General features: G+C 47.9%; 1 protein-coding gene across 12 annotated transcripts in view; it reads right to left on the bottom strand.

Moving 5' to 3' along the window:
- TENM4 (teneurin transmembrane protein 4) overlaps positions 1 to 24,925 on the bottom strand; it is a 720,654-nt gene that overhangs the window by 50,440 nt on the left and 645,289 nt on the right. For 10 of the 12 annotated variants that reach the window (XM_084773614.1, XM_084773619.1, XM_084773621.1 and 7 more), the window contains 6 exons: positions 21,833 to 21,952; positions 16,106 to 16,367; positions 13,327 to 13,594; positions 11,204 to 11,347; positions 7,146 to 7,395; positions 5,084 to 5,104 (listed from right to left, as the gene is read on the bottom strand). In XM_084773614.1, the coding sequence (XP_084629740.1) occupies positions 5,084 to 5,104; positions 7,146 to 7,395; positions 11,204 to 11,347; positions 13,327 to 13,594; positions 16,106 to 16,367; positions 21,833 to 21,952 (1,065 nt within the window). The remainder of the gene's footprint in view (positions 1 to 5,083; positions 5,105 to 7,145; positions 7,396 to 11,203; positions 11,348 to 13,326; positions 13,595 to 16,105; positions 16,368 to 21,832; positions 21,953 to 24,925) is intronic. The other 2 variants (XM_084773618.1, XM_084773620.1) reach the window with 1 other exon arrangement.

Here is a 24,925-nt window from a genome sequence, read left to right as displayed (position 1 = left end):
CCAATGGTCAGGTCTCTGCTCTGCTCACACATGGGCCTTTAGAGACTTATGTAACAGACAGACAGACAGACAGACAGACAGACAGAGGGACAGACACACACACACACACACACACACACACACACACACACACACACACACACACGTTTTTGAGACAGGGGCTCATTTATTCCAGGCTGAACATGAAACTCACCACACAGCTGGGGATATTCACAGCCCCTTAATTGTCCTGCCTCTGCCTCTCAAATGCTGGGATTATAGGTGTGTATCATTAAGCCTGCCTTGTGTGTGTGTATATGTGTGTGTGTGTGTGTGTGTGTGTGTGTGTGTATGTGTGTGTGTGTGTGTGTGTGTGTGTGTGTATCAAACCCAGAGCTTTGCACTCTACCAACTGAACTCTACGTCTAACTCTGAGTTTCTTCCTCACGCCAGCCAGCCAGCTGCACTGTGTCTGTGGTCTCCACGGGGCCCTCCCCAGGCTGCAGCCCCAGCTGCCTATGGAACAGGGCTGTGGAGCTGATGGCACAGACTGGGATGTGCCTGGCACGGGAGGGTGTGAGTTCTGCCCTCGGCTTTGTGTCTGCACTAGACACACACACAGCTTCATTCCCCCCGTAACTATCACACTAAGTGCAGACTGTCTTCTTACATTTAAGAAAACTGAGATGGACAGAGATAAAGTACCTGACTGGGACCACAAGCTGCTGAGTGAATTTCAATCTACATCTATCTGCCCGACTCCACAGTCTGTTCTTTCAATTTCTCCACAAAGCTGCCACAGTTCCCCGAGCACATCAACGCTGCGTCCTCGGGGCCTGAGGATCTGCTGTAAGCCATACAATCCTCGAAAACATATGCTGGAAGGCAGCTCCAGGGGCCCCTTTGGCTCGCCCATCTCAGGAGCTTCAGCTGAGGCCTCCCCTCCCCTGCCCTACCATTCCTGGACCCCGCTTTCCCATTATAGCACAACACATCCTCACGTTTGCACTAGAGATACGGCAGATCTTACTACTATGTCTGTAGCACTTGCACAGCGTTTTCCTCTGTTGTGTTGTCTGTCTCCTCAATAAAGCCTTGAACTTGGGACTGGACAAATGGCTCAGCAGCCAAGGACACTAGTTCAGTTTCACTGATCTTCCAGAAGACCTGAGCTCACAGGTGGCTCACAACCATCTGTACCTCCAGTCCAAGGGGATCCAGTGCTGTCTCTGGCCTCCAAAGGTACTGTATATATGTGGCACAGACACACATATGGGGAAAACATCCATGTACATAAACCATTGCCACTACCACAACACCACAACCACCACAACCAATACCTTGAGCTCATCCAATGTAGGGACTGACTTCAAGTCCTATAATGATCCCACTGCACAGACTCGGGGAAATTGTTCTGAAAATCTCTGCTGACTTTATGCTGTATACACAGGAAGAATCCAGCACCCACTGCTAGTGATGTTAGAGTGACTGACTGCTCTGCACATCAGAATTTAGAAGTGGGCTGAACAAGAGAGACTGAGGGGGCTGGCCTCTGCCTTTGGGTTCCCTTCAGGCGAGTCCTGGCCTCAGCCAGACTTCAGTGTGCATAGGATGCACTTGATGACATCACTGAGATGCAGATTTCACTTGGCACTTCTGGCATGTCCCTGAGCACATCCGTGCTGCATTCTAGAGGCCTGGGCATCTGCTACAAACCACACAAGCCTTGTAGGCATGTGATGGAACATGGACTGCAGCAGAGGCCCCGGGCTCAGGTCTGTGGACAGGAAGCATTTTCAGGCTCCACAGGTTGTGTCTAATCCAATCCTGATGTGCAGGACAGGGCCAGGTACAGAACTGGACCACAGCCATGCCCCGGAGCTTGCTGCAGGGAACTCCAATGTCTCATGTTCTTTTCTAGCTCTGGGAATATATCCTTGGCTATGGTAGCATTCCTGAAGTCAACCTTCCCTCCACCCTCTTTGGGCAGAAGGAGGGACATTCTTGGTAGAGACTGGGAACTTGGGATTCTCTTGTGATGGAAGATAATCTCTCTACTTCTGAGGGAGAAACCTTCTTTGGTCCCAGAGTAAGATCTCCTTTGAGCAAGGAGCCTTGTTTAGCCATGATGGATATGGCCCTGAGAGAAACTAGTTCACTTGTTCCTACCAGTAGGCAGAGGTGAACGCTGGAGCAGACAGGCCAAGGATCAAACACCAACACCACAGAGCAGATTCCAGTCTCAGTGTTTACATCTGAGAAGTGGGGGGCAATCATATCTTCTTCAAAGAGTTAGTGTAAGGATGATAACAATGCAAAGAAAGCCGGGTGTGGTGGTGTACGCCTTTAATCCCTCGGGAGGCTAACACAGGTGGATCTCTATGATTTAGGGGCCGCTCTGGTTTACAAAGAGAATTCCAAGTCAGCCAAGGCTTTAACACAGAGAAACCCCGTCTCAAAAAACCAGCCAAACAAAAGCAATATATAAAAAGCTTTGCAAAGAATATAAACCTCTACATATAGTGTCTGTTCCAATAAAAACTGAGATGCTTAATAAATGCAGCTGTTTCTTGTTTGTTCGTCTTTCTGACACAGCATCATATATATTCCAAGGGACCCTGGATGTACTAGGTAGTCAAGGAAGATCTTGAACTTCTGGCCCTCGGTCCTCTATGAGGTTAGAGGCCTGGAGCACAGTGCTCAGCTTCTGTGGTGCTAGGGATTGAAGCCAGGTCTTCAAGAATACTAAAGGAGCACTCTATTACCTAAGTTATGTCCCCAGCCCCCAAATCTGGTGACCCCCAAGAAATCTCTAGAATATTTATGTTGGTGAATAATAGCCGTGTATTCTTGACATAATGCTGTCCTGTTAGTCTATTTTCCATGACAGTTAGGGGCTCTTTTGAGTTAGTACAATATGCGTAGGTTGGCTTTGAGGGGATTATGTTTATGCATAAGAACAGGCTTCCAACAGTTCTCCTTGACCCCAGGGAAGAAACCCTGGAAGAGATAAGGATGCTTGTTTCCTGAGCAGGTCCACAGCAGACGCTGAAGGGACTCTGGCTACCAGGAATCCCAGGATAGCAGGTAGCACGAGGGTAAAAAAGTCAAAGACAGATATGTCTCTCTGGGGGTGTATACACACAGGCCAAGGCTCTCATGGAAGCAAATGCTGTTGCTGGAAGAAACTGAAAGAGCTGACAGATGAAGAAGATAAACTTCTAGAACTACTCAATATTCACGAAGGGGGGGGGAGTGGGTACTGAGGCTTAAACAGAGCAAAGAATTTACTAATATCAGTATCAGTCAAAAAAAAAATCACAGCTGGAACTCAGGTTCCCTGTGTCCTTATTAGGAAAGTGGGTGGCAATGGGCTAGTCTCCTTTTCTGAAAGATTTTTCTCAGCTGAGAAAAACGAGGTGATCACATATTAGGGCTGTATCAAAGGATCGATGAAGCTCAGAAGTAAACACACACACACACACACACACACACACACACACACCAACACATACCCACAATCCCACAGAGAGATAATCTGACCTTTTTCAACTGATAGAGAATGGAAACCAGACAAGCTGGCTGGTCAGCCAATGCCACATGGCGCAAGACTTCCAGCTGTGTCTGCCAGTACCACAGCCACGTCCCATGTGTGTGTGTGTGTGTGTGTGTGTGTGTGTGTGTGTGTGTGTGTGCCTGCGTGTGTACTATGGACTGAGTGATTCAGCTTTTAATTTAGGGCACACAGGAAGTGTACCTCTTCGATACAGAAACTGAGAGGGCAGATCAGTGAACAGCCCAGGATCGTCCATACGAAGCTCACTGGGCGTAGGCTTCAGCATGAACAAGGTCTGTTCCTGCTCTGGGAAGTGCATAGTTCCTTTCTGTGACAATGTGGAACAGGAAATCAGTTATGTTTTCATGATTATTCTGGCGATCATAAAGCCTAGAGTTTACGGTTAGCCCAATTTCTGCTGAATTTACCTTCTTATATGTGTCTTTGGTTATAAGAGGACTCAGTTCCTTTTTGGGGGAAAGATGGAGGCCTCTTATCATCATGATTATCATATTTATAATAAATTGTAATATGCCAATTATAAAGCCAGCATATAGAGATTGCAATAGTTATTACAACTACCAGTAACATGTCTTCCCATAGCAATTTTTGGAACTTCTCTCTGTGCCTCTGACTAGTTTGCAGAGATCCTTTTTTTTTTCTTACAATAATTTTTAATAACTGCAAGGTAAAAATAAAAGTTCTGAGAGATGAAGCAATTATTTCAGGGCTCCACCACTGGGGAGCTTCAGTCACCTCCTCCGTAGACTGGATATAATCACAGATGTCTATCTCTCTCACAGAGTGGTTTGGACACAGATGGTATTCATGGGAATTGTCTAACTCTCGGCCGTGCAGCAAGGACTCCACACATATGAGTTATGACTGATGGTAGCATATGCACATATGCACATACCTACTTACATATACACGGAAATTCGGTAAGGACTGGTGGTTCAGGCTCTGTCTGTCTCTTCACTGTTCCAACGAACCTTCCTTTATAGGGCCGTCCCATGAACCATTTTGTCTGAATCTTAATGTAGATACCACAGTTCTATCTGCTCATGGGCAGCTTTCCAATCTACACCCTGACACAGTTCTGTGGGAGAACTGTTCTCTGCATGAAGTCACCATGATGTCCTGTCTGGAGGAGCCTCTGGAGGGGTCCCTGGTCTGTTTTCATATTCTTCCCTTGCACTTCCCAAGCCAGGACCTCACTCAGCAATCAATATGAAGTACTACTGCTCTAAGGCTTTGGCAGGCTGTGGCCCATAAGTTCTTCCCCCCCATTACTCGAGCCTGTCCCATCTGTAGACTGCAGGACAAGTGTCTCACTGTGCCCCAGGTACAAGGAATTCAGATCTTTGCCACCATCCCCCCCATCATTAGCTGGGTGTTCTCATGGCAACCGATTATCCCTTATCAGCTTCGAAGCTCTCAGGGTTTCGCTGCCATTGAGCCGTCTGGGATTGACAAGTGTGGCTTACCATACACAGCATGCACCAAGGCGGGGGGAAGAGGCAGAGGATTCGCCACGGGTTCGCTTACCTATGTCTGAAATCTTTATTTCTGACAGAAGACAGGAGAGCAGGGAACAGAAGAAAGAATGAGGTGTTAGCAGCAGGGTTAGGAGCATTATTAGCAGCTGAAAAACTTGACAGCAAGGGTACTGTACAACATCATAATAAATAAAGACTTTGCAGCCACTGCACTGATAGGTTTTTATATTGGAGCCTCCTTGTCAGTGAGCTCACTCCCAAGCAGCTGCATATCACAGAGGAGGCCCAGTTCCACCTGCACCATCCTGCTGACTTAGGGAAGCAGACAGGCCTGATACAGCGTGCTGCTTTAGCACAAGACATAGGAGCAGGTGATTCTCTTCTCTGGACAGACAGAGGTGCACAGGCTTGCTGCTTCAGGTCTCTGCATGCGTGCTCTCCTAAGGGAGTTTTTCAAAACATGGGGAGCCCATCAAGATCCTTCCCAAAACACGGCATGAGACTGGAGAATGAGTATAATTAGGGTTAGGCTATGACACAGAGGAAAGGGGCCCCAGCAGGAGAAGCCTGCAGGAAGATATGTCAAGATAATACTCTGAGTTTTCTGTCCTAACTTTGTTGATTCCCTCTTCCGCCTCTTGCTTTCTTGCACCATCCCCAACAGTAGTGGGAGGAAGGGAGGAAAAAAAAATAGTATATCTTATTTGGGGGCTATGAAAATGGGAGGCCCAGAATTTTCAAGTTTGCTCCAAGCCACACGGCTTCTCTGCTAAGTGGAGCTGACCCTTGGTCCTTCGCTCTTTCCGGTAGGGCTGGTAAGCTCATCGTCAGACTGAAGCAAATACAGCCAAGGGGGTCCTTCTTGCATGACCAGTGCCTATGTATCACCCTCAGAACCGAGAAACAGGGCAAACACATTCTACTGGAGTCTGGTGTCTGAAGCAGCGTGGTGTGTGATTCCCTCGGGGAACACAGCACGTGAGCATCCTTGAACTTCGTCAGTTTGACCTGTGTGGGGATGGCTGCTTACAGTTCTTAGGACTGTGGTGGCTGACAGGCAGTTAGCATGTGAACTGCAGCTTCACATGTGAGCTGCAGGATGATGTTGGTCCAGCTAAGGAGAACTTTATAAGATGGAGCAAGTTATGCCAGGTGGGGTATAGTAAGTAACGATCTCCTAGATTTAGGTTCGCCATTCTAGGCGCTGGACTTTGAACATGGACTTTAAATCCCCTGAGCTTGCTTTCCCCTTATTTGCCAATAGGTTGATAATAGTAATTGCCTTACAGAACTGTCAGGCTGTAAAACAGTAGGACCTAACTGCCCTTCGAGCATCAGCGTTGGAGGACGCCCTCCCATCTCAAGTCATGCCATGCTCATGCGGGTTCAAACCAGAACATGGGTGGAGTGTTTGCTCCACGACAGCTGTAAAAAAAAAAACTTTCCACAATTCCCTCTGAAATTGAGAGTTGGGGCTCCCTGTCTCTGAAGTGCAGCTTCTCTCTAATCACAGAGCCGCCTTGTGACAGGGTGTAAGTTCTAAAGAGGCCTGGCTCAGGGACATGTGGAAGAATGCAAAGTCAAGAGGTGGTCCCCAGCTCTCCTCCCCCACTCCCGGTCAGGAGTGAGAGTCTCTCCCTGTGGGCTGTGCTGCACCCGTAGTGCAGAGAGGCGAAACCTGCATCAGCCTGGGACCTCACTTCACCTCAAGCCTGGCTGGACAGAGGTAAGTACTTCTGAGGAACAGGAGGGAACAGTGACACTTGCTTGCCATTGAGTCCTTTGTTTTTACAGAAAGACTCTCGTAACAGATTCTATAAGTTAAGTGCAGAAAGAAGGCTGAGTGGCTCTGAGGGGACTCATTTTCATCTGTCAGCAGCCTCCCACACCATCTGGGCATGAAGGACAACTCTGTCTACATCAGAGAGCACAGGGGACACAGCACCTGATGGAGCTGGGAAGTGAAAAATCCCAGTGTCTGGCACCTACAGCTTCGTCCTGTCCTACTTCTTTGGTCCCCATGGGTAAGGCTGGCTTTTTTATGAGGGGGGGGGCCTCATGATGGCAAAGGAACAATACAGGAATCACGGGGGAGGCACCTCCTTACATACCTCATCTCCAGGATGTTGGTGACATTTCCAGAGGGGAAGATCCTGCGGATGTAATTGAAGTCTCCCACATAGAGACTGCCATCAGAGCCACAGGTGAGGGCCACGGGGGCCAGGAGCTTGTTGCCGTCAGCAAGACCGTTACAGCTGGGGCAGGAGATGCTCCTCCTGCGACCATTGCCCATGATGCTGCCGATGACCGGTGGCTGCTGAGACACGAACTGGTTCTCTCCATTCCCTTTGTGCAGGATGCCTGGGACAAAGACAGCTCAGCATCAGTGAGGCACGGAAGCTGGCTCCTTCTCCCTTTGGCTGGCTAGCATTATCTTGATTTTGTGAAGTATAGGAGGCCTTGGCTGAACACTTTCAGACTTGTAAACCCAGTGTTGCCCGAGAGGCTCCACTGTTTACTGACTGAATTCTCACCTTAAGTCTATGAGGTAGATCTATTACTACTGTTGAGACAGACAGAAAAGACCAGAAGTTTAGCGATGTGGGCAGATCAAGAATCAATCTCAATCTGTCTCTCTGTCTCTTGGTCTCTCTCTTTACGTCTGTCTGTCTGTCTGTCTGTCTGTCTGTCTGTCTGTCTCTCTCTCTCTCTGTGTGTGTGTTTGTGTGAGAGTATGCAAGGGTACATGTGCATGTGTGTACTGGTATATGTAGGTGCAAATGGAGGCCAGAGGACAACTTCTGCCATCCTCCCTCGGGTGCTATCCTCCTATTATTTGATGCAGGGCCTCTTGTGTCCCAGAACTTGCCATGTAGGCTAGGCAGGCTTGTCAGTGAGTCCCAGGGATCTCCCTGTCTCCTCCTCTGCAGGGCTTGGATTTTAAGCATATTCCACCATGCCTGACATTTTAAAAGATATGTTTTATGCTCTAAGTGTTTCTATGTATGTGTACCACATGTGTGCTTCCATGCCTACAGAGGCCAGAAGAGGGCATAGGATTGGATTCCCTGGAACTGGGGTTACAGATGGCTGTGAACAATTGTGTGGGTGTTGGGAATTGAACCAGGGTCTTCTGCTTGCAAGGCGAATACTTTACTGATTGAGCTATCTCTTCATCCCCAGGGTGCAACACTTGACCATTTAGGCTATGGTTCTCCGCTGGGCTCAGTCCAAGTCTGTGTACAGCACAGATTCCTCAGTGCACATGCTTGCTTACTTTTTTCTTCCCACCAATCCAATGTCATTTCCGTTTCTGTATGCCAGTGCCTAGCATACAATCTGACACAGAGTAGATACCAACAAACGTATAGAAATAAGGGAGAGAAACACACAGTCTCTGCTCACTAGCACTGACCCAGGTTTTACAACTGACAGGCTGATCCTACATTGCGCAGGCATCCTGAGTGTCTTCACTGCTCTGAGGCCTCAGTTTCCCACCAACTGAATGAAGGGGGCTGACCTCAATGACTTGTCTTCTTTCATACATCTGCACTGTTTCCTCATTCCTAGACATCCTTTTTTATCTGGGTATTGCCACAGCCTCCAGGTTGGACCCTGCCTCCTGCTACACCTGTTCCCATGAGACCTGTGGGGCTGAGATCCATAGGTCACAAGAATCTCTGTTTAAAGTGCCACCTAGCTTGGCACAAACCATGTCTTTTTATCGAGTGGGTTTAATTTAAATTTTACATAGTGTAATCAGTCATTTTTTTCCCCAAATCCAAGTTTGTGCCTTTTTAGATTTTTGTGAAATCCTTTCTTGAGATTTAAAAGTGCCTTATATTTTCTTCTTTTAATTTTAAAGTACTTTCACACTTGGATGTTTAAAAAAATATTTAAACTTATTTTGCACAGAGTGTGGAGTAGAGGTGTAGCATAATTTTTCTATATACACTGAAGCATTTTCTCCAGTATTATTTTCTGAAACCTGCATCCAAGGACACGTAATGGTCTCTCTATAGAGTATGGCATTTCTATTTATACACAGGGTGTGGAGCAAGCCTTTCCAGTCATCCACTGATGACCCATCCACCCTTTCCTTCTTCTGTAGCTAACATAAGTCCTGACATCTAGCTGGGCACATGTCTGCCAGGAGCACTCATGACCCCAGTTCTGGGGCAGTGTCTTCTGTGACTGAGTCTTGGCCAGTGGCTTGTAAGTGCTGATATTGTGGTCGTCTGCTGGGCAGCATCCCCACGATGGAGGGGCCTGGCTCACGTCTTTTTTCCTTCTTCCTTGGTGATGTGGGAACATCAGGAAGGATGTGCAGGCTGGAGCTGAAGTATCACCTTGGACTGTGACTTGGGGTAAAGGACAGTATGAGCAAGGGGAAACAGAGGAGCCTGAGCTTCTGAGCCCGCAGTCCGGGACAACCTGCTTCCAGGGCTTGCAGGTGAGTGAAGCCATGGTTAGCTTGACTGCAGTTCTGCTAATTTGGAATTTTAGATACTGAGAGCCAAACCTAGCTTTTTGTTTCTCCATTTTCACACGCATGCAATGTGCTTTAATCCCGTTCACTTCTACTGCCTTCTCTCCTCTGCCCCCTAGCCTTGATGCCCACTTTGGTCCTAAACAGATGCCTTTCTACTTCTACATCTTTTGAGGGGGAGGAAAAAAAACACCTAGACTTTTTTACATGAGAAAAACAAGGTATTTGTGTCTAGCTTATTTCACTCAACACTATTATCTTCAGTTCTGGCCGTTTCCCTGTAAATAATGTAATTTTGTCCTTTGTTGTAGTTAAATAAGACTCCATTATATAAGATACGTTTTCTTTATTCATCTCTTGATGGACTGCTAGGCTGGCTCCATAATGTGGCTATTGTGACTGGGTGTAGCAGTAAAGGGGGATGCTTGGGTACCTCTGTGGTAGGGTGAGTTGGAATCATTTGGTTGGTTGAGGACCTTTCCATACAGACATCCATAGCGGTAACAACAACTCACATTCCCAGCGGTGTAGAAGGGCTTCCTTTCCTGTATCTTCTCTTTGGTTGTTACCAATTTTCTGTTCTCCGTTTTATTTGTTTTTAGAGGTTGATTTTTATATAAGCACGTGCTGTATGTTGGCTATATTCTCCTCGTGCTCCCATCCCCTCCCTGGGTTGATCTCATACTGGCCATGTGACTCTCAGTATGTCCCCATGTCTGCTGGCCACTTGTGCTTTTTTCTTTCAGTCATTCTGTTCATCACTGACCCCTGCTACTCATCACGGGTCAGTTCTGAATGCCCTGCTCTGCCCCCATGACTCTATTTACCTGTTTATCAGTACCACACAGCTCCAGATTTTCATTTTCTAACTCTATTATGTGGTGAGCCCTTTTCTTTTGCTCTTTTTTTTTTTTAAAGACTCATAGGAAAGTACACGTCTTTTATTATATGCTTTGATCTGGGTTTTCAACTTCTCTACCTTAAACCTGCTAAGGGATTGACACGTATTCCTTTCACTTTTAGACTAGGCAGGAGATAAGCAACATTGTTACTCTCCTTGTCTAGGGATAATAGATAGGAGATAACAACATTGTCACTTTTGGCTCCTGTCCCAAGGCAGAAGAAGATGGTCAGACTGATGTGCTTGACACCCACTGTGGATAAAGCCTGAAGTCACAGTTTTCTTACTCTGGCTTCTAGCTGCTTATGCCTGAGCTTTGGAAGTTTTTCCTTGGATCAGAGGACAGGCCTTCTCTCAAGCGCTCTTCTCCAGAGCTGCAGTGCCTGGACTAGTGGCCCGGACTCACGGCCTGCCCTCGTAGAGCATCTCCAGCCCAATGCCCGGGGCTAATCCTAGACCCTTTGGGGTGCTGCTCAGGGATCCGGTCTGCATTGCTGCTTTGATGACAATGAATGAAGTGCTTGTCCTATGCCTCTCTGGTGTCCTGTGCTTTCATCTGTCATTTGCTGACAACCTTCTGAATGACTGATTACCTTGGAGCCTGTGTTGTTCATTGTATGTTTTTTCCTTTTCCTTTTCTTTTTTCCTTCCTTCCTTCCTTCCTTCCTTCCTTCCTTCCTTCCTTCCTTCCTCTTTTCTTTTCTTTTTGTGAGGGGATAATAGGGTAAGAAAGAAGGTGCCACGTGAGCCTAGCTCAGGAGTCCCGGGATTCCACTCACCACTCTGGATGTTCAAGGCGTGGTGCTTGTCCAGGCTCCAGCCCCCCAGCTTGGAGGCATCGATTTCATAGCCCTGCAACACCGCTGTCCTTTTCTCCCACAGGATCAGATCGGGGCAGGATTCGTATTCATAACCCACGGAAACTGCAGGAACACAAGAGCAAAGTGCGCAGGTGAGCAACGTCTCCCCTCTGACACTCACCCCACAGGCAAGGCCTTTGATTACCATAGAATAGAAAAGGGAAGAAAGGGATCATGGGTTTACTTGCAAACTAGAACCATGTGAATTACCAAATACCAACACAGTGATGGTGGGCTTTAAAACTTTTATTTTTTTTTTTAAGAACAAGTGCACATTAGTAGAAAAGTACCACACACTTTTAAAAGATCCAAGTGAGTTGATTCTCAGGAAATAATCCTCTAAAATGTTTTGTATATACTGTGGTGCTATCCACATGTGTGTAAGTGCATACGTTATGTGTGGGTGTGTGTACACATGTATGGAGATCACTTGACTTTTACATGTATTTTGGGGCTCTTTCTTGACAAGTGTTTCTACTGTTGACACTGTCTCCCTAGCCCTGAAGTAATCTTTATAAGGAAAGGACTCTATGGACTTTTCACTGTAGCCTTATTTGTGGCAGTAGATGATTGGGAGTGACACAATGTACAGTCCGGTAAGAATCTAATCATGTCCAACCCAGGGATATTACTCAGCACCTAGATATTACTGTCATGAAGCCCCGCTGATGTCATAGGAGATGCTTAAAGAAAAATGCTCATTTGAAAAGGCTGATTGTTCTCAGTCATCTGTGATTTAAAAAAAAAATGACTTCTGTGGCAGCCCAGGTCCTGGGAGAGTGTCAGCTGAGACAGGCAGCCATTTCTTCTGAGTAACTCCTCAGACAGGGCACTGTTCTCAGGCTAGCAACATCTGACTATGTGGTTGAGACAAGAGCGAACAACTGGTCAGTTTCCTCCTGCTACCCACCCTGCCTTTCCACTTCTCTCCCTTCTTTCTTTCTTTCTTTCTTTCGTTTTTTAAAGGTATATTTATTATGTATGCATATGTATCAGTATGCATAAGATGACATTATAGATGGCTGTGAGCCACCATATGGTTGCTGGGAATTGAACTCAGGACCTCTGGAAGAGCAGTCAGTGCTCTTAACCTCTGAGCCATCTCTCCAGGCCCCTCTCCCTTCTTTCTTTCCTTTCTAAGTACAACTTGACTTCTCGGTTCCTTTCCGTCTTTGCTAGGTGAAAACAACTGAACAGGAACAGCGTTCCCATTGAAGGAATTTGCTGGGCTACTGTTCATCTTGGTCAGCCATCTTGTTAGGGGTTGTGACTACTGACTGCCCAGTCTCTGAAGCTTCCGGGACCCTGCTCTAATCCAGAGGCTGGAAGGACAGTCGTCACCTCGCGAAGCCTAAGACCCTGGTGAGGCAGCCAGCTCCTATGTCACCCTAAAGAAGACAGAGACGGGGACAGCAGAGGCAGCTTCTCTGGCGAGAAATAGAACAGGAGGCCAGAAGGGCGTGCTGTCACACACCTACAATCCTAGCACTAGGCTATGCTGACTCAGAAAGAAGATTGTGAGTTCAAGGCCAGTCTGTGCTACCCAGGAGATCTGAGGTTACTCTGAGTTACAGAGCAATGCCCTGGGTCTCAAGTCAAAACAAACATGAGGCTGAAAATAAAGTTTTGACTTTGCTGTCATAGTTGAAAACACGAGGGCAGCCCAACCTTAGCTCCTCTATTTTAATTTTAGATTTGGGCAGGATGGCTATGGGGTGGCCAGATAACATACGCCTAGTCTGCTTTCCTGGCACACAGTGTATCTTAGCCCACCACATACCACCGTAGTGCTTTCTGAGGACTGTTCTCCTTCTGTGACCCCTTTTCATGTGTGGGCTTTGCACATCCAGGTCTTCCAATGCATCTTTCTAGGTTATGGATGGCCACCGAGGTCTCACAGACCCAGTAAGCCCTGGGTGGTTCTGACCTGAAAATAGCAAGGAAGGAAGACACATCCACGAAGGAAGCTGCTTCTTCTCTGGTTCTGCTCTGTCTCTGCCAGTGTGTGGAGCCTGCGTCAAACATGCTCAGGGGAGACTTACCGAAGGCTTCCGAGAGCCCAAACACCTTCTGGTTGTAGACGTCTGTCTTGTCCCAGATGAAGTAATAGGACAGATCAGGGGCTGCAGCAAACCACTTCCTGAAGAGGCGACCCTCGACTGCCACCATGAGGTGGACCTTCATGAGGTTGAAGGGGATGGTGGGGTGCGTGAGGCTGATCCTCAGGACAGCCTTGTAGCCAGGGGTGCGGCTGCTCAGATAGCTCAACCTCATCTTGCATCCAGCGATGGTGATTTCCTCTTGCAGGGCCTACAGCATAGACAGATCACAGCAAGGATGTCACTGTGGGTCCCAGGGGAAGTGACATCTAAGACCTTGTGGACTTTGGGTGTTCAGGGGCCACAGGAGGAAGCATAAGGGAAGGAGGCAAGGAGGAGAAGGGAGAATAGGAGGAAGAAAGTAGGGAGAAGTGAGGGAAGAGCAAAGGGAATAGCCATGGTCTCCAGGGCCACTTCCTGCATGGTGTCCCTGCATCAACAAACTCACCTCCATGAGCCTCAGGCCCTTCCCCAGTGTAACATGGAAGAAGGTATTTTATCATAGGCCTGAGACGACACATAAGATAACGTGCATAGGACAACCAGCAATGTACACCTGTGCTAGCCAAAAAGCCCTCAAGGAATCCTGGAATCTGCACTTCCTCGCTGGATCGACACCAGTAAGGCTACAAAAGTGCCCAGCCCGCCGCTGTCATTAGGCAGGACATGGTGTGGCTGGTACCTATGGTATTGAGAGCAGCAGTGTCGGGAAGAAAAACTAATGCAGACAAGCAGCCTAAGCCTGATAGATGGTTTCTATCTAAAGCTTTCTTAAAGTGAGATGCAGTCTAAATGCGTCCTTTCCAGGAAGGTCAGCAGAGACCATGCTGGGCTGGACAAACACATCACCAGGCAATGCCTGAGAGCTCGGCATGGACCTGTTCTGATGTCCCAGTTCATCCCCAGAGAGGTTGGGCTGGATATGTAGAGTTTTCAGTACACAATGGCTCCCAACTCCAGTGCCTTCCACATGAGCAGAGTAGAGAAGGCAGCAGGCTCAGACTGAAGGGGAAAACAGTCAGTGAATTCCAGATGATGACCCATAAGGTGAACACAGGGGCCTGTCATCAGTTCGATGCTCTGGGCTCTTTCTCAAGAGGGGAACGTTAAATCAGCTGAACCAAACACATTCAAGGGATGATGGCCATTTTTACCCCGTGTTTATAGAGGAACTGAACCCTTATCACTCTGTTTATTCCATAGAAGGGTGTAGATGTTCTGTCTGTGCTGCTTTCTTGAATACAGGAAATGCTATAGATTGGGCTTAATCCAGGGCCGTCTTCCCAGGCCACAGTTTACAGTTGCAGGCAAAGTAGGCTACACACCCGTGTGAGCCACAGCAGCACTTGAGTGCTGGCCTGATGCTCTCATAAATATTTCCCTTCGTTAACGCGCGCATCACAGTTTCCACATGCCAGCATTTGCAAAGATTAACCAACGATGGGACTGGGAAAACAAAGAGCTTGTGTTTATGTGTGCTTTTTTGTGAGACTAACAATACGCGAGGTTTGTGCCCCAGCTGAACCTGTAGGTACCCAGCTCAGAGAGCACTGTGAAAAGGGGGTGACCTTGAACCTCATTTGTTCCACAGCCCTTGCTCCTGGGAAAAGGTGTCCAGCTGGAGCTGAGCCAGGGCTGACTAACAAATTACTTCTCTCCAGCAAGTTCTGCCTCTGCTGACAAGCATTTCAAACAAAAGGTCAGCCTGGCCATTGAGACAGGAGACAGGTGCTGAATCTCTGAGAAGGACTGAGCTTTCGATACAGTGAGAACTCAGAAATGGTTGCATTTCCTTCCTGGGGACTGGCACTGGGAACCGCTCAACAGGGCACACTCAGGGAGATGTGTTTGCTCATCCAGGCATAAAACACACACACACACACACACACACACGTGTAGAACGCCTCGTTCCACCTGCACGGGGGCAATCCGTTATCATGCACATTGCTGGAGGTCTCATTAGGGAGGCAGGTGCCCGGAGCATCTCTGGGCATCTGCGTTGCCATGTCCTGTCTTCCTCTGGCCTCCTTTTCTGCCCACAGACATTAGACTCGGGGTGATGGAAGAGAGCCAGCTCAGTGTTGCTTTTCTAGGCAAAGACTCTATCTTAATTTTCATCAGATTAAAATACATTTTTCTCAATTACTTCCCTTTAATGATAATTAAGTAAAACATTTGCGTGTGTAGGTTTGATCCAAAGCAATCCTTAATTGGCATGAAGGCAGCGTGTGTTAAATAATCTTAGTAATAATAATAGCTAGAATTTATTGAGCACTTAGTAGGTGCCAGGCAGTGTACTAAGTACCTCATATTAGATTTTTCTTATTTACTCTTTATTAAAATGCCTACTACTTGGGATCCCATAGCTTATTTCTATACATAGAAACTATTATTACAAATACTTTTTGTAGAAATAACAAGAGATGAGACCCTGAAAGCCAAAGAACCAAGTAGAGTGAACAGGATGGCAGGGGAGAAAGAGCCAAGGAGTCTATTGTTAGCCCCACTGTGCCAGGCAGGTTGTAGGTATGTACCCGTCTATAGCACATAGGTAGCTTTCATATCCTGATGTCATGTCCACTATGGGGTTTGGCAAGGCGGGCTCTTGGGGTCTTACCGAGGCCCATACAGGTGCTTTCTCTCTTTCCATCATCTCTGAGATTGTCCCCTCGCCCCAAACAAAATAAAAGAATGGCATGGCATTATCAAGAAGTCTGTGTACCTGGATTTCTGGGACAATGGGTCCTTTCTCAGCACAGGAGCTGGCAAAGGATGTCAGTGGGGATGGAGACACCACGGGGTTGGGGCGGGCAAAGTTGCTCAGGTCACAGCTGGGAATCTCATTCTCCTCATGTCTCATGATGATGGTTTCCATGACAAAGAAGCGGTCCCAGGGCAGCCAGAGGGTATGCTCCTGTGTGATGAAGGGTGCCCGTTCGAATCTCAAGATGATGGAGATGCCGCCGTTTGTGACCAGGTCAAAGCTGTGGGTGGGGGGACAGTAGTCGCAGGGAGAAAAAGATGAGAACAATGAGATACTGAGAGGCAGGAAAGTCACGGGAAGGGGCCGAGTGCTTGGCGAGGGCTGCTCTTAACACCCAGAGACCATAATGCAGCCACAAAGGGTGACGGTGACTCTGGAAACCATTAGTTGTTGCTATAAAATGATTGGCCAGGGAGAGTTTACAGATGCCACATTAACCATGACAGCCAGAGCTGTTTAGCAGGACCCAGGGCAGCTGGTGAACTTCGGCTGTGGAGCTCCTGGTGCTGTCACTGTGTCAGAGCTAGAGCCCGCTAAGGAGCCAGCAGAATGAGATTGCATAAGTGGGAACCCGAATCCAGTCTGTATTGCCATTAACTATAGTGTGGCCATGAGTAAATCAAACAGCCTCTCTGAGCTTCAGTTTTCCCATATATAAAACCCAAAGGTTCATGTGGATTCATATATTCTCTCTCTCTCTCTCCCTCCCTCCCTCCCTCCCTCTCTCTCTCTCTCTCCCCCTCCCCCTCCCCCCTCTCTGTGTGTGTGTGTGCATGTGCTCGTGTGAGCATGTATGCACAAGCATCTGTATGTCTACGCGCATATATGGAGACACAGGTTGATATGGGTATGGCTGTCTTCAATTGCTTTTGTACATTATTATTGTTGTTATTTGAGACAGCCATCCCCCCTATATATATTAGACAGGGTCTGTCTATGGTCCTGGAGCTCACTGTGTAGACTAGGTTGGCCTTGAACTCAGAGATTCTCCCACTTCTGCCTCCCAAGTGCTGGGATCATAGGCATGTGCCACTATGCCCAGGCATTGAAACAAATCTCTTGCTGCACCTGGAGCTTGTAGTTCTGTCTGGACTAGCCAGCCAGGAAGCCCCTGGGATCTATGTGTCTCCATCTCCCAGCTTTTATGTGGGTGGTAGAGGATCCAAATTCCCGTGTTTGCACAGAAGCACATTCTCATCCGGGCCATCTGTCTATCTCTTACATGGGCTGTTCTTAAGTCCCAAGCAGCTGAGCAGGTTGAGACTATGTAATTAGGACCACAGTGCCTTGTAAGTTCAAGGGGAGATGGAAGCCTGCATGCCCAGCTGACATGAGAGTACTGTGACAGTGCTCAGCGGCAGCTGCCCAGCCTCGGTTCCTGGTTCTTTAAGAGTGCACTGAGCAGCAGTGCATGCTCCTGGCTCTGTGTTCTCCAGGCCCTTTACTGTCTCAGACAGCTCTACACTGGGCCTCTCCTTTCAGGTTTGTGTGGGAGCATGTAGGTAAAAATCCTCCTTACTTCACTCCCAAATACCTTACTCCCAGATAGGATCCCTCCAGAAACATATTAGCAGTTGTAGGATTCTTGCACCCCCGTCCCTACCACGAGCAGATAAACCTTGCCAGGCCCTTGCCTTTATGAGCCATGATGTGCTCTTTTCAGTTTTGAAAGTCCAAGGAATGTGAGTCCCATCTGCATACCTTAATGTTTCTGCTAGATATCAAGGTATGGCACCACGCGTCCTGCAGGATGGGTCTGCTTAACCCTAGACCAGCGTTTGTCACTTCAGACTCTATGTTTGGTGTTAGAGTTTTGTTCTTTTTCCTAAAGCGTTTGAAGTCATGTGATAGCTGAGCCCCTGGAAGGGAACTTAGTGGTCACGTTCCCAAGTCTCTCCCAATGTGATGGGCCAGTTGCTTCTACTGAATCACCATCAAGAGGCCGGTCATTTCATCCTTGCCCAGGTCCAGTCACCACAAGCCTGCTGCTGCCACAGGAAATCATGGTCATCTTTGAGTACTTCTGACATTTAGGACTTTAGTATTTGGAACACATCTGGGTCTGCCTACTTCTGGTTTCTTATGTATCGAGCTTGTTTTTATTTGCTATGGTACGCTGGGACCACTGGCTGTCTGCCAGCTCTCTTCCACTGCAGTATCTCTGGGGACAAAAGTGCTCTTAGGTGGTACATTTAGGTTTACAGTTTTATCTTTTGAGACCGAGTCTCTCTGTGTAGACCAGGCTGCCCTTTAACTCATAATTCATTTGCTCCAACCCCAAAAGATGTGAGATTTCAGGTGTGTGCCACCATGCCCAGCTCGAGTACACTTGCAAAACCTGCCACCAATGTCTCTACACAGCCTTGCTCAAGCAGAAGTCTAGTTCCCTCCTAGGGGTCTGTTGTACCATGGAGACTCTTTAGTGCCTGTACTATAATGCACTGTTATTGCTCCAGTGCCTAGGATATCAATTTCTCTGTCTTTCTAGGACAAGTTTAGCACTCGGCTTACAGAATGAATACATGAGACACACTACCATTGCATCTGAACAGATTGCCAAATGGGGCAAGAGTCCCTTCTTAGCTTGGCTACAGGTCAATCCTCTTAGTGGGTTTGTGAGACTCCCCTCAATGCAGGCCCTCATCTTTACCTCAACAAATGCTACTTTGTATAGCTATGGCTGCTGTCCAACCCCCTCTTTCCTTCCTTAGAGGCTGCAAGGATTCAGCCATCCTGTCCTAGAGGCAAATTCTGGTCATGGTGGGTCCTCAGATTCTAAAGACAGACTCTTCTCTCTATGGTCTACCCACAGTTTGGAGAAAACACTCACAGGGCGACATTCCTGTCACAGAACTAATGAGTATCTGTAGTTTGCCAGAATGTTTTTTAACAAGCAAACAGAAATTTGGCCAGACGCAAAAGCTCTGTTCAAGAGAGGCAGCCTGCAGGGAGGGGGTCTGACAAACATGAAAAGACTTATTTTCAAGGCTGTGAGCAGGCTGGGGTAGCTGGCCATGCCAGGGGCTGAGTGCCATGGGCTGAGGCCAGGCCCTACTCATCTGCCTGGAAAACCCTGTGGTAGATGTGAATGTGGGCCAGATCCCAGAGGAAAGGCCTGGTTCTCAAGCACAGCCCATTTCTTGCTGGTCCAAGCACCACTGCTTACATTACAGGTGAGTTTTTACATCGCCTTTCCAAGCCTCAGTCTCCCCATCTGTAAGCTTAGGCTGAGTGAGCATCATAGTCATTTGGCAAGGTTACCAGTTAGCTAGGTGAGTGATGGGTGGGCAAGCCCAAGGTCCTACACGTTCCCTGGGCATCACACCCAGCACAGGCCTATGTGGCAAGATAATAGCCTGACCTGCTTCTCTTGTCTGCAGCTCTCTTGGTTTTTCTCCATCTTTTAGATGATCTTTTCAGGTCATTTTTCTGTTACTATTTTCTGTGTATGAGCTACTGTTAAAGTTTGAAGGTGTGTGTGTGTGTGTGTGTGTGTGTGTGTGTGTGTGTGTGTGTGTGTGTGTGTGCGAGAGAGAGAGAGAGAGAGAGAGACAGAGAGAGAGAGAGAGAGAGACAGACAGACAGACAGAGACAGAGAGACAGAGACAGAGACAGAGAGACAGAGAGAGAGACAGAGATAGAGACAGACAGAGAGAAAGAGACAGAGACAGACAGACACACAGAGAGAGACAGAGACAGACAGGCAGAAAGACAGAGACAGACAGACACACAGAGAGAGACAGAGACAGAAACAGAGAGGGATGGATGAAGAAGTGGTCAGAGTGTCATGGTGCTGCCTGGAAAGTGAGGATGATGCAGGCCAATCAGAAGCAGCCTAGGCCTTCAGGATACGTTCACTCAGTCTCATCTGACTGTCTTTAGCCTTGTAGCTTCTCCTGTGTATCAAGGGTAAGGGCAGCTGAGTCAGGGAAGGGGAGGGGAGGGGGCCAGAAGCTCCCTGTACACGCGTAACCGTGCAACCGAAGGAGTTTCAGACACTGTGGAAACAAGTGAAAACTTTCCCAAATGTCATGATGTCTGTGGTGGAAAGAACATTTTAGGCCCGTGATGCATGGGTGAGAGCTGATTTGAAATGCAAATTCTAAGTAGCACCCTTTCTGACTTTGTCACAATGTGGGAGGCTGATGCCCTCAAGACGTAGCAGATCTGGCCAGCATTGCACAAACAGGGACAGCAGAGCTCAGAGGTGCCAACGAATGGCCAATTCCTGAAGTCACCACACACAGGGTTACAATGGCATGTTTCATGGACCTCATCTAAGCAAGCCCAGAGGAGACTACCGACTGACGGTTTGCTCTTTCACATGGTAAGGTTTGGGGGGAAGAAAAGAGCAATTTTGGAAAGCTCTGGTTTTGATGACTGTCCCCTTGTGGGTGGCAATGTACTAAGATAAAGATAACCACAGCTGGCGCTTCTGTACTACCTAAAACCCAAAGACACACATAGTGAATAAAGGGACCTCTTCCCTGGCCTGGTGGGCGTCTGCTGTGGGGTGGGAGGCTTCTGTGCAGAAACTGTGCAGGGCAGGGAGCAGTGGCCTGGCCTGGCCAGTTTCCTCCCTGGGGACTGGCACAGACCTCTCCCAGCTGGGCCCTTGCCACTGCCATGGGGTGGGGGGAGGCGCCCCACACCAAGCTTGCCAAGCTGTCTGAGAGGCACACATGTCTCCCAACAGATGAGTCCTGCTTCATTATCACCTCGGCTGGGACATGCTCACATCTGATATTGGATTAAAGAGGTGCTAAAACTCAGTCAGACTGGAGCATCATTTCCAACACGGAGCGACGAACCAACCTTATGGGCCCACGCTCAGCCAGATGGACTGAAACCACCTGATTTCATTAAAAATAGAGGACTTCTCACTGCCGACAGGCTAAATATTCCACTATTTTTTTTCCTCTAAAATATTTGTGCTACTATCTCCCCGTTAGGCAATGATTTATAACAAATGGCAATTTTAATGTCCACTATTTATTTACTCACTACGTGTCACGTGGGGAAGTGAATCCTCGTGTGGCAGGAGATGATGATTTATTGGGCACATACTATATGCTAGATGATCCCTCATCCATTGTAGTATCCTAGCCAACTCCTCTATTCCTCACAATTGGCTTCTGAGGTCAATGGTGTTAGAACCAGGCTATGGATGAAGAAGCTCAGGGATCGGGAGGCAATATTTATCCCGGCAATATTCTAGCCGCATCATTGGGAGATCCAGGGCCATAAAGCCACCCCTAGCACGACAGCTTCTCAGGGGACATTAAAAGGCCAGAATTCTGCTGTCACCCAAATGGTTTCGATTCGAGCAACTTCTAAGCCATTGAAGGGTAGAAACAAAAGAATGGTTAGACCCTGGGAGCCACCTGATCCATTGTAAAGTAGTCCACGTGACAGTGTTCCTAGGAGGAGCCACTGGAGAGCACCGTGCGTAAGGAGTACTGTTTGTGTGGGATCCTCATGAGAACAAAGCGCTAAGCCTGCAGCCACAGGGGCAGAGGCTGGAGCCAGGCACAGGTCGTGAGGCCGTGAGGTGCAGAGCTGGGTGTTAGAATGTAGACTGTCTGGGTCCGTGTCTGGCCTCTGTGTACACAATCAATCAAGAGGTGCCAGCTGCTGAGCAAGACCACAGACCCTAACTCTCCCTCGACCACAAAGGTCTCCTACCTGCCATCTTGCCTGCTGATCGTGTACCCAAAGAGAGGGTTATTGATGAAACTGATGTTCACACCAACCAGCGGGGTCCCGTCTGATGTCATCACTTGTCCACGGATGACACACGCATGCCTGTGGGAAGAGAAGAGAGAACAACATGAGGTACCTTTCATGATTCACAGGGAACTCCTCGCCCTGGAGGTCAGACCCAGAAGGCTGGTCATATAGAAACCTTACACCCAGGAGCCCCAGGTGTTCAGATAAACAATGATTTCTCAAAAATATCACCTCTCAAGGAATCAAAGTGTCTTTGAGAGAATCTGGGGAAACGTTTTTTCAAATATCTCGCCCTAGTGTTATTTTTTTCTAAGGCCATCATATGCTGTAAGGAGAGAAAGTTGATCCCAGAGAGCAGCACGGTATAGTTAAGCTGCTACAGAGTCAGGTGCCCTAGCTTCAAATCCCGGCTCTGCTACTGCCTAGGTCCCTAAACTTGTGCAGCTATGTGACGGCTCTTGGAGCCTCATTTTTTTTTTAAGTTTTTCTTTTCTTTTCTTTATTTCTTTTCTTTATTTTCTTTTTATCTCGGTGCAGAATAAATGACAACGGCCATCACTGTGTTACTGGAAGTGAGACCACAAGAAGAAGAACAGGAAGGAGGAGTGTAACTCCCTTTACATGGCATTAGAGAAGGAGAGATGACAACATCCCCTTGGAGTGTCTCCTTGGGACCCTGGGCCTACTCTCAGCTTTCACACCCACTCACTCGCATCCCCCACTTCCACTTGTCCCCTGCATTCGAGACAACAAACCATGTGCTTTTCTTGTGATTGCCAGGAGAACGTTAAATGGTGCGTGTGTCTGTGTGATGTTCTCCCCTGTGCCTAAAATGTCGTTTCTGCGCGCACCTCCCAACGTTCTCATCCCTAAACACCCACTTCAAAGGACATCTTTTCTCTCAAGCCTTTTTTGATGTTCCTGTTCAGAACTCACACCTCATTCCCTCAAAACCACACACAAAGATCTTGGCACCTCGCCGAGCTGCGCATCTCCACCGAGATCTCAGGCTGTTTGAGGGCACGAGGCTTTCTCCATAATGCAGCGCCTGGATCATGCCTAGCAAGTACTTGGTCACAGTGAAAGAATGGGAGGGGGAGCCAAAAAAGCAGGACGCATAGCAATCATTTAGACTGATGCTTTTCACGTATTTCAGAAATAGAATTATCTTATGGATGACATTTTCTAAGGACCTCAAAGCAGGCAACAAAGCAAAAGAAAGCCAGCCCTGGCTGCAATGGTGACAGAGTTCCTCCCTCCCCTGGGTGGTCCTGAGGGCAGCTTGCTGGATCACCTGAAGGAACCACCCAGAAAGTTGTCAGGATCCTTTCCCTTTTACAAAGAGGAGAGGGAGAGGGCTTACTATTTGCCCAAGGCCACCAGGAAGGTAGTAAGTAGCAGGAGGCCGGACTGGGGACCTTATATTTCTAGGCCAGATGCTAAGATGCACTGGTGTGTTTGCAGGAGCCGTGGGTGGGAGCGAAGGTGCTGTTTCAAGTGATGACTGCTCTGTGAGACCTGTGGACACAACCACTGATGGCCAGCCTCATGCAGAAATACAGGTGCTGCCAATCACATTCTCTCCTTTCTCCTGGCTCAGGAACCGCTTTTTTTCTGGTCTATGGAAGAGCTACTAATAAGGCCTGTGGGCATAAATGAAAAAACACACCTCAAACTCTATCCCATCTTTATTAGGCACCCAGATCCTTACTTCCCTCAAGTGATAAACTTTTCTGTGTTTGATGAGAAAGGCAATTAACACCAGGCTCCTAAGCAGCTGGTCTCACTAGTGTCAGCTTGTCCTTTCTGAAGTCAACAACAACTACCCACAATGCACCCTCACTACCCTCCCACCCCTACCCCACCCCCACCCCACCCCACCCCGCCTCACCTCACTCTGCACAGTCTGGCTTAATGCTAATTCAGTCAGTGGTTTCCTTCTGAGGCCCTTGGTCTAAATGCAATTACATGGCAAACCAGTTAAGCAGGCGAGGCTCAGCAAAGACTTTCAGTCCTGTTCTTGAAGGTCTCTCGATGTATTTATGTGAAATTATCTTTCCACTAATGGGAAGGGTTTATTCCATCAATCGTATTCAGCTGGCACTGAGAGAGGCTGTCTTTAATGGAGGGCAATTGAATTTTGTATTGCTGGAACTTTGTCCTTCCAGTGAATTACTAACAGATCTCAGCACCCGATCCTGGCTAGTATCCAGCCTTGTGACATGCACAATACCTTCAGATTCTGCCTGGATAGTAACCAGCCCTCTGAGGGTGGTTTCCTTCATGGGGCTGCCCTGGCTGGCCCCACCCTGTGCACACACAGACCAACATCCCCTGATATTTCTCTCTCTTGTGGGGGATTTCCTGGTTGTTGGGAAACATTAAATCAGCACCATTTGGCAATCGTTTAGTCTCCATTCGGCAAACCAGAGCAGATGTAATTTTAGCACAGGCTCCTGTGGATTGCTTTGGATTCTGGAGAAGATTAAGTCGACTCCCCCAGCCCCTGCAGGCCGCAGAGGCCTCATGGCAAGGCAGGCATTTGGCTCAGAAAGCAAGTCCTAGAGGAAAACGCTTCCATTCTTTTTCTGTTTAACCATGGCTTTCAGTTGTCAAAGAGGACCCTGTTTAACATTAGGACTTCCCTGGAACAAAGGAGATGGGGAATTGACTTTGTGGAGGCCTCTGCATGTGCCTCACATCTTGTGCTTTTGTCTAGGGAGGTTTGAAAGGATGTGACTGCCAGGTTTCCCCGATGGTTGCTTCCTTTATGCAGTTACTCAGTGGATGGTACCAGTGGGATGCTGGTAAACGTTTAAGGATAGATGAGAGAGTGAGAGTGAGAGAGAGTAGGAGGGTGAGGGAGAGGAGAGGTTGTGATTTGTAGTATTTCCCCTTTCCTGTGGTGTAAATACTCCCATCATGGCTGAATTCAAGCTACCAACCTGATGCCATGGAATACAGAGTTGGGAAGAAATGAACAATGGGGTAGTATTATGTAATATTTCTATCTCAGGGATATATTAGTCTCAAATAAGGTTAAAAGCA

Source organism: Acomys minous (assembly GCF_964271855.1).
Source record: "Acomys minous genome assembly, chromosome: 2".
Lineage (NCBI taxonomy): Eukaryota > Metazoa > Chordata > Mammalia > Rodentia > Muridae > Acomys > Acomys minous.
Note: the sequence above shows the minus strand (reverse complement) of the source record. Positions and strands in the feature narration are given on the sequence as shown.